The following is a 10,631-nucleotide window of genomic DNA, read 5'->3' on the forward strand; positions in this document are numbered from 1 at the left end:
TATGTAAACTATTCCATTTGTGGCCTATTCAAAGTTTTATAAAGCTGCAACACAGCTTGTTGACTCTTATATTCAATACCCTGACCGATGAAGGCAAGCAATATCATAGACCTTCTTCACCACTCTATCTACTTGTGTTGCTACTATCAGGGAATTGTGGACTTGGACCCCAAGATCCCCCTATACACCAATGCAGCAGCACAACTGTCTTTCCATATTTTTGCTAAAGAATTTAGTCACATTTTCAGTTACATTTATTTCATTTGCTTTGGATCATTTACTCCTTGATGTTCAAATGTTTATTGTTGCACTGTAAATGGCGGGTTATCATTGTCAGACAAGTATTCTTCGTATCTCCTAGTTAACATCCAAATGCAACAAATAGTAAATTGCAATAGCAGCAGCCTGGAATGTGTTTTCCTAAATTGCCCAAGTGGAACACCATCTTACTGTAAACTGTTTTCATGCACTGCTGTACAGTCATAAGACTTTCCTCCTCATTGCACTTGTTAAAGTGTTCATTTCACTAGGGCTCTGAGATCCCTAGATAGCTCAACGTTGTGCAATGAGCAGATTAAACCAACAAAGTTCAGCATCTGGAGCCTCTGAATAAACTAAAAATGTTGGTTGAGATATTTGGCTGAATTGTGAGCAGCAGTTCTGAACGGAAATGGCAGTATTCAATCACTAGGCACTTACTGCACTCTTGACACTAAGGGCTGCTTTCCTATTCTGCACTAGTCCAGAACAGGTGAATGGTATGAAAATTAGTTTTCCATAGGGATTTTAAGTTTGTCCATCGGACAGTGTAGGAATGTTTTCTTAATTATTTTGCTTTAATATTTACAAGGTTTAATTTTAATTAACTAAATTAAATGTTTTATTCCAATTTTACTACTTCTTAATATCAATGATATTTAAAAACTTAAAGTAAATGATAGCTTTGACCACTAGCTTTGTCCTCTGTCAAAGAGTGTTAGCACATTTTAGGGGATGGGGCCTGCGCTCTGTGACACAACTGACTCGTTGCTATTTGGACTTTTATTCCGGACTTCAAAATGCGATGGCCCTGTACTCCTGGCCTGGGTAGTGGGGTGGTATCTGCTGGTTAAGATATTGGGCAGTGGGGCAGTTTGAACAGTCCCCACTTTGACTGCCGGCTGTTGCATTCTATGCCGAAAGGTAATACTTTACTGCAGTGCCAATCTTAGGATGACAATGTAATTGTTAACTTAAGAGCATTCAGTATTTTTTCATTGATAATTGCATAATTCAGGAATTTTAATACTGATTTGAGAGTTACATTCTATATTTTACTACAATTTGTGTAGAATAATGATAAATGACAGGCGTAGCTAGTACCATTTTTTACTAGACCATCACACTGTTATTTACATATTTTAAATACAAAATTATTAACCACTCTTGCTCCTGGTGTCTACTTTTTAAACTAAGAGTTCAATTCTTCCACACAGTAGATCTAGAAAATGCACAACGGATGGTGTGACTTTGAAATCTCGTAAGAGAAGTCATGGGAAACCTCAATATTCCTGTCAATTTTAGTAGAGGTCATTCTTAATCTTTACTTGCTTACAAGAATTAAGTTATCTGTCCACTCTGTCATTTAAGTGGAAATAATCTTAAACAAGCCTTGGGTTTGGTAAACAGGTCGGCATTTTGTGTGATTTGTCCAGTAGGGAGAACTTGTACTTTAGATACACCTAGACAATAATATTAACAACTTTCTTTTTTTTCCCCCCAATTAGTGTGGGCAAAGCTCAAGCATTCAAAGGCTGCAGAGAGATGGCAGCCAGACACAGAGGTAATTGCTGTAAATGAGTTACTTGAACTGTGAATGAACCCATACCATTTGGTTGAAACCTGCTATTGAATTAGTTGAGTATGGTCCAAGGTGGAGCAGTGCAGACATGTAACAAAGAGAACCTAAAACAGAAAATACCGGAACTCGAGTGAAGTTAGTTGACGCACAAACAATGAAAGAATAACCAAAAATTACAACAGTGTCTTGATCAGCCGGGCAAGTGAGCTGAGGAATGGAGAATGGAGTTTATTACAGATGAGTGTGAGGTGTTGCATTTTGGGAAGTCGAACCAGGGTAGGACCTTATCATTGAATGATAGAGGCCATGGGAATGGTGTAGAGCAGAGGGATCTTGGAATACATGTGCAGAGTTCCCTGAAAGTGGTGTCAATGTGGTCAAGAAGCCTTTTGGTACATTGGCCTTCATCAGCCAAGGTATTAAGTCTAAAAGTTGGAATGTTATATTAAAGTTGTACATGGCATGGGTGAGGCTGCATTTGTTCAGTATTGCGTTCCATTTTGGTCACCCTGGTATATTAAGATGGAAAGAGTGCAGAGAAGAATTACAAGGATGTTGCCAGGACTTAAGGACCTGAACTATAGGGAGATGTTGGGCAGGCTGGGACTATATTCCTAGGAGCATAGGAGGCTGTATAAAATCATGAGGGGAATACATGGGGTAAATGCACAGTCATTTACGTAGAGTAGGGGAATCAAGAGCCTGAGGACAAAGGTTTAAGGCGTGAGGGGAAAGATGGGAACCTGATGGCAACTTTTTCACAATGGGTCTATTGAACGAGCTGCCAGAGGAGGTAATTGAGGCAGGTACTATAACAACACTTAAAAGTCATGGGGAAGTACATGGATAGGAAATATTTTGGGGGTTTTGGCCATGGACAAGCAGGTGGGACTAGCATGGGTCGGCATGGACAGGTTGGGCCGAATGGTCTGTTTCTGTGCTGTGTGGCTCTGTGACTAAGATTATGAGTTATTTTAATCAGCAAACTTTTCTATAGAATTTACTGGTGTTGGAGTGAAAGGAGAACATTGAAAGAAAAATAATACTGCCTGTTATTGTGGTGAAACCAATAAAGTATTTATTACCACTGCACAGGAGGCCTATTATCCTTCCAGTCTGGGTTGGGTCTTTCCAAGTGCAATCTGGCTGGCCGCTCTCTACCCACCTTGTCAGTATTTTCCTTTCATGTAATTTTCCTTTCCAGTCCCTTGTTGAACAATAGGATTATTTGTGCCTGCATTACTGCATTGCAGTCCTGATCCTAACCACTGTATCCATAGTATTTTTCATGTGCCTCTTTAATCTGTTTTCCCCGTTCCCTTTGGAAAAGTCAAAAATTTTAAATATCTCATGATTTTAAATTCTTCTTTCAAATCTCTTTCAACATTCTCTCTTCTCTCATGCTTGGAATCTTTCTGGTAAATATATTCTATACCCTTGAAGGCCTTTGTGTCTGTCTTAAAATGTGAGGCTCAGAATTAGATCAGTACCCCACCTGTGACATAACTCTTTTATGAAGGTTTTTATTGACTTCCATGCTCTTGCACTCGGTCTTTATATAAAATTAGCCAGTCCTGATTTGCTTTATATTTGCTATCCCACTCTGCCTTTGAAAAATGAAGTGCGGTACTTGGCAACTTTCTGCTTAAATTTCATCTACAATGTCTTCCAGTTCCACCAGCTTCTTGAGGTCTATTACTATTCACCCACAGTATACGATGCTTGCAATCCCAGATTTAAAGGGCAGTAAATGGGATTAAGCATTCTAAAATGAAAAGGAAAGAACAGGAACAGGCCCTTAGGCCCACACTATCTGTGCTGAATTAAGCAAACCCCATTTGCACGCAAGTGATCCACAACCTCCATTCCCAGAATATTCATGTGCCTATCGACATGTCTCCTTAACACCACTATCATGTCTGATTCTGCACATCCCCCCGCCCCCCCCTCCCCTTTACCTTCCCCAGTACCTACTACACTGTATTTTTCTAAAGAAAGGTTGCCCTGCCACCTCCTTTAAACATATTCCTTCTCAAATTGGAGCTGTTCACCCTGATTTTTGACTTTGCCAACATGAGAAAAAGATTTATATACCCAATCTATGCCCCTCAGAATATTATAAACTTATATCAGGTCTTCCCCAACCCCTGCCTCTAACGCTCCAGAAAAAACCGCGGCGATCACTTCGCCCAACACCTCCGCTCAGTTCGTACTAACCAACCTGATCTCCCGGTTGCACAGCACTTCAACTCCCCCTCCCATTCTGACCTTTCCGTCCTGGGCCTCCTCCATTGCCAGACTGAGGCCTAGCGCAAATTGGAGGAACAGCGCCTCATATTTTGCTTTGGTAGTTTACACCCCAGCGGTATGAACATTGACTTCTCTAATTTTAGATAGCCCTTGCTTTCTCCCTCCTTCACCTCCCCCTTCCTAGCTCTCACACAATGCCTACTGTCTCCGCTTCTTCCTTTCTTTTTCCCACCCCCTCGCCCCGGAAATCTGTCTGAAGAAGGGTCTCGACACAAAAAGTCACCTATTCGTTCTCTCCATAGATGCTGCCTCACCCGCTGAGTTTCTCCAGCATTTTTTTCTCCCTGGTTTATACATGTAACTTTGGGATTTTTTTGTTATAGTTTTCTTTTTCAACCTAAACTAAATGTCATGTATTGTTTTAAGCTGACTTGCAAATTTATTTGAAAATATGTTCCTTCATTCATTGTGGCTTCATTCATTTTTGCCAACTCTACACAACAAACTATCTTGTATCCAGTGGGCATTCCTGCAATCATTGTCTGTGTTGGTATTGGTTTATTATTGTCATGTGTACAAAGACACAGTGGAAAACGTTGTTTTCTTGTTCTCCAGGGAAATTATGCCATACCATTACCACTTTCTGTAGGTTTTAGGAAATGAGATTGTAACACACTCAGCATGTTGTGCCAGCCCATTCACTGTGCCTTCTGTAAGCATTGTGCTGTTTTAACAATCCTTTGTCAGTGTTATCAATTTGGAGATTAAAATAGTTTTCAGACTTGCGATAATATGGTACTTTTAATGACCTCGATGCCCAGTCTGACGATGTTTATTAAAGTAAAGTTCCTAATGTTTTGTCTGTAAACACAGCCGCTAATTATTGCACAGCTGTGAATATCGATTAAATAATTGACCAGTTTGCACTGTTTGTAATATGGAAACCATTAGCAGAAGACAAGGGGAGTCTGAAATCTAAAAAAATACTGTTGGAAATCCTCAACATTTGTGGAAACAACTGGCATTTCAGGTTGATGATCTTTCATCAGACCCGATCAGCTGTTTACCACGTTGTTAAAATATTAAATGCTGGCTGGAACACAAGAGGAACTACTTATTCAGGGCAGTAATGCCATAAAACTCTTTAATCTGGCCTGAAATGGTATGATGGGCCCTTAATGTCTCATATAAAAACCGTCTCTGAGGGCACTTCCGCAGTATTGCATTGGTGCCATGTTTCTCATGACCTGGAGACCAATGTAAATCTGTTTAACTTGGGTGTGAATATTCCCAAGTCAAGCTGACCCTTTGAAATAACACCAACTTATTTATATGATGCATTTAATGTGCAACAAAATCCCCAAGTTACTAAATACCCTGCGCTAGATAGTCAGATCACATTTTGTTTGGTCTGTTTCTGATTTTCTTTCATCCTCAAAATCTAATCGCAGATGATCATTGAAGGGGTGTGGGTTATATCGTTGTATGTTGATTCCTATCTGAAAGTAGTTTATTGCCGACACTATAATAGTAGTACATTTTCTGAAAGCATTGTTTTAATTAGCAAATTAACATTTTGCACTTTAGGAAGAATATGAAGATTCAAGTGGAAATGTAGTTAACAAGAAAACCTACGAAGATTTAAAAAGACAAGGCTTACTCTAAACCAACGAACTACTGCTTCATACAGATGTCTTTTTCATGCTCGGTGATATCCATATGTTAAAAGCTTAGTTAATTTCTTTCTCCAGTCATATTAGTTTAAGAACAGATCTTGTATTCCCCAAAGTCTGTAGCTTAATTCAAAGGAATTTGAAGAGAACCAGATCTAATGCAATTAGTAATTGTTTAGTATTCTAAATCTCATTTAGTAATTGTTAGTATTCTAAATCTCAGTGTAATGATATACAGCATTCTGCTTTGTATTTTCATAAAACAAGCATAACGGGTGAGCAGAGGGATTAGAACCATTTTTGTTAGTGGGTGTGAAACCTTTATAGATGGATCTCAAGTTTGTCAAAGCAGAATGTAATTTATAATAAACAATGCTATATCATTTAAACAAATAGTTTAAGTCTTTATTTTAGTTGTTTTTCTCCCCAGAAGCTGGCATCCTTTTACAGTTTAATAAAGCAAATTGTGTTTTTTTTTGCCTTTCTGTTGTGTTAAATGGTTTTTATCTGTTATACTATTACTTTAGTGCTTTCTTCCTATTTTTGTTACAATTATCTACATTGTAGTTCGATCACAGCTACCTGAAAGCCCACCCAGCTCCAACTTCCCAACTTGATGCAGAGATTCCTCCCTGCCTTTCCCCTCTACCATCCTGATAGTTTGAGGAAAAATTCATTAATTAATGCAAAACATGCTCCAGATTGAGTAGCGTGCCTCTTTCCTCTTGTGCCATTTGACAAGGAAGTCATATGGTCAATAAATTGTGTCATATGGAAGATACATGGAGTGAATAGGAATTAAGATTCCAAGGAAGATAATGTGAAAACGAGAGAGACTAGCCGAATCGGGAATTTGCTGATAAAATAATAGGACATTTATTGTGTATACTGCTGTTATACATAACATTTAATAACTTTTGGCAAGGAAGAAACGTACCATAAATTGTAAATCACCACAAATTTCAGAGTGTCAGAGGTCATGGGGAGAAGGCAGGAGAATGGGGTTAGGAGGGAGAGATAGATCAGCCATGATTGAATGGCGGAGTAGGCTTGCTGAGCCGAATGGCTTAATTCGACTCATATCACTTATGATCTTATGAAATTTCTGGCCTCTTTGCATTGCTCTGCCTTAAACCTCATGAAACTAACTGTCAACATGCACCAACGTGCTGAAAGGAATTCAAGTTAGCACAGAAAATTAGAGTTTGTGCTCCACATCATGATGTTGAACTATGCCACCCATCCTCGGCATTTTTGTTTCACCATGTAGAAATTACAACATAGTCCCCCATTTCAGGGTGATAATTGCTTGTTTCTAAGCTTCCTCCCAGTCTAGTTTCAGTAAAAACACAGAATCAAGCACTTGAAACAACTACATTTTATTTTTACAAAAGCGCATTACAGTTCAACTACTGTACCTCTCCCACAGCGGGTTCGATCCTCGTATCTGCCTGTTCAAGCCCTCTAGGCCTCGCTCAGAGACACTCCAGAAGGTCACGCAGTCCCAATCGCTCTCCCAGAAGATCGACGCTGGACCTCATGGTAGCGGACTTTTATATGTCCCGGTACCTCGAGGGGTCAAACCACAAGGGAGTGGTCTCTTAATAATCCAATTACAGATATCGATTAACCCCATACATAATAGACATTGCCCTAATCCAATAATACAGCAGCTCAATACATTGTATTCAAACCGGACTTCGCAAGGAAGCCAACTTAAAAACATTTACCCTGATCTGCCAGAAACGGAGACAAGGCTCAATACCTCATCCAATCAACACTCGGCAAAGTTAAACTGCAACATTATTTACACGGTGTATGCCTGGTTTTCAGCCATCCAATCCATTCTATGCATTTTGCACCTAATTGACACGGTCTGCAGATGTTCTCATGACAGAACTTGAGGATCTGCAGAGAAAAATGGGAGAAATGATGGCTGATGTCTCTAACAGTTTTATTCTTGTTTTTCAGTCTCATAATGGCTTATTTTGACTTTCATTGGCACAACTTTGGTCCTCATGTTGATAAACAGCAATGAGAGGTTCCAAAGGTGATGAAAAGACTGGAGGAAAGACTAGGTGCTGAGAGCTTTCTTATACCTGCATTAAGGAGGCAATTAAACACACCTGAGCAATTACAAATGCCTGTGGAGCCATGTGTTCCAAACATTACTTTGCCCTGAAATGGGGGACTATGTATAAACACAGCTGTAATTTCTACATGGTGAAACTAAAATGTATAAAAATGGCCTTTAATAAAATCTGACAATGTGCACTTTGACCACATGTGATTTTTTTTCTATTACAAATCTCAAATTGTGAGCACAGAGGCAAATAAATAAATGATGATGGGTCTTTGTCCCAAACATTATGGAGGGCACTGTATGATCAATCATTCTGGGGTTTACTTGTTCTATTCTATTGCATTCCATTTAAGATGTCACTGAGACACCATTGACAAAAAAAAATGTATCCTGGAAATTGTGCTGAAATAATTGAGTTGTAGAGCCTGCAGTCCACAGTAAGCCTCTGGGAGGTTTGTTTAATTATATAAGCATGCATCTCTGCACTTGCTAACCAAAAAAGGAAAGGTTTCGATCAACGGCCTCCTGTGCTGTGCCTTCTGGTGTAGCAGCTGTGAAGGGGCATTCAATTACTATTTTAATACCTCCCATGAGTAATGTCACTGGAAACATCAACACATCTGGTGCTACTAAGGAAACGACAATTGCAGTGTCCCTTTCCTCACCCCTAACTCCTTTGAGAACTCTGAATAAACTTGTGCACCAAGGAGAACATTTAAACATAGCATTTTGTTCAAATGCATTGAACTCTGGCAATATCGTTTGTGTTGGATCCTCAAACAGCATTAAGCCATGATCAATAACAATACAATGGTCGCTGTTATGTGCTGGGGCAGCAGGGTGAAGGGCACGGACGCCAATAGGATTAACAAACTTATCAGGAAGGCTGGCTCTGTCCTGGGGACGAGTTGGTTTCATGGGGGGTAGTCTTGGAGGGGAGGATGCTCCTCAAACTGCGGAGCATCTCGGACAATACAGCTCACCCCCTCCATGACACACTGGTCAACCTGAGGAGCACCTTCAGCAACAGACTGGTTCACCAAGATGCTGTGCAGAATGCCACAGGAGATCCTTCTACCCTGTGTCTATCAAACTACAACTCCTCCCCCTTCTGTCGTGGGGTAGACTGAGACTGACTCCCCTCCCCAATCTTTGCACAAACCCGATCCTTTCCACTCGTCACTTTAATTTCATGAATTTTGTGTTTTATGACAGTTGGCAGATCAATTTCCCTCCTGGGATGAATAAAGTTCTATCGTATTGTATGTATTTATGATACTTTGTGAGTATTTTATTCACTCAAGTAATCCTTGTGTTTCTCCATATCCCTTTTGGACTGATGGAAGACTCGATGTTTAGAACAAAACCCCAACAGATATATCGAAGGTAGACACAAAATGCTGGAGTAACTCAGCGGGTCAGGCAGCATCTCTGGAGAGAAGGAACAGGTGACGTTTCAGGTCAAGACCCTTCTTCAGATATATCCACTATCTCTAGAAGTGCAAAGTTCAGTGACCTCTGCAATTCGAGTGGACATTTTGCAAAACTAGGGGAATCGAGAACCAGAGGACATAGGTTTATGGTGAGGGGGGAAAGATTTAACAGGAACCTGAGGGGTGACCTTCTTTACACAAAGGGTGGTGGGTGTATGGAACGAGCTGCCAGAGGAGGTGCTTGAGTTAAAATGTTGGTTTAATCTATGATTACAAAGTTGTTTGTAAAACACACTATGTTGTAATCATAGATTAACAACAAATACTCTGTATCATGGTGACATTTTAACAAGTGTCTTTGAAATCTACATATGTCCCACCAAGCTCCTTGACTAATCCTTGCCTCTGGGTCTTTAAATATTTCAAAACTGACACTGACAAGTTTATAAGGTTTATAATGGAAAGCTATGGATGGAGGGGAGGTAAATATGTGAGGTACCGATCAGCTGTGATCTAATAAAAATGACCAAGAATGCTTACAGCACTGAATGATTCCCATCTGTTACTGTTGTTCTCCAATGTCATTAGAATGGATGTTAAAATGCTTGCTCTTCTGGTCCTGTTGTAAGCAGAGTGGTGGGAAGACTTGGGAGTAAATTGAAACAGGTTGTCTGCAAATATCATGAGAGTAATGCAACAATTGTCCTAAGCTATAATATGTTCAATCAGCTATAATATGTGCACACTTTTGAAATGATTAACCACAGCTTTAGTGTACTGTTTCACAGGAGAGTTAATCCATTTGAAACATTAACCCTGAAATAACTTCTGTGTTTGAAATGAATAACGTATTTTTGCTTTTTAAATTCATGTTTTCTTTTGAAAAAAAATTAAATAGAAAATCAAAATGGATCCATGCACCTCAGCACTTAAGTCAAATGGATTTGCAGGTTTTGGAGTAGCTTTTTGGTAATATTCCTGCAGGATTTCTGCTCTATCTCCCAGTTAAGCCAGGTGATAGACCAATAAGTTAAGATGGATGAAAGCATGAGTCATTTCACATGGGTCTCACGTGGCTAGTTGCTTTGATATTAATGCTCTAGTCACATGTCATTATGTTTTTGATTAGTATTCAGACCTTAATTGCTACAGTCAGTATATTCAGATGTAACAACACACACTCCTGCCTAACATTGCTGCTTAAATATATATATTAGTCTTCAATCAAGTTTTTTTTTTTAACTTTAAAATATTGTTGCTAGAAATTAAATAATCATGGGAAATAATTCAGTCATAAGTATTATTTTCAAGGTGAAATAAGACGGAGAATGTTGGAAATACACATGATCGTA

The 10,631-nt window shown here is 39.4% G+C and overlaps 1 protein-coding gene across 1 annotated transcript in view; it reads left to right on the forward strand.

The window, feature by feature from the left end:
- Positions 1 to 6,242, forward strand: part of sf3a3 (splicing factor 3a subunit 3) — a 32,013-nt gene extending 25,771 nt beyond the window's left edge. The window contains exons 16-17 of the mRNA XM_033045333.1: positions 1,767 to 1,822; positions 5,678 to 6,242. Of these exons, the coding sequence (XP_032901224.1) occupies positions 1,767 to 1,822; positions 5,678 to 5,755 (134 nt within the window). The 3' untranslated portion in view covers positions 5,756 to 6,242. The remainder of the gene's footprint in view (positions 1 to 1,766; positions 1,823 to 5,677) is intronic.
- Positions 6,243 to 10,631: the final 4,389 nt, after the last annotated feature.

Source organism: Amblyraja radiata, chromosome 27 (genome assembly GCF_010909765.2).
Source record: "Amblyraja radiata isolate CabotCenter1 chromosome 27, sAmbRad1.1.pri, whole genome shotgun sequence".
Taxonomy (NCBI): domain Eukaryota; kingdom Metazoa; phylum Chordata; class Chondrichthyes; order Rajiformes; family Rajidae; genus Amblyraja; species Amblyraja radiata.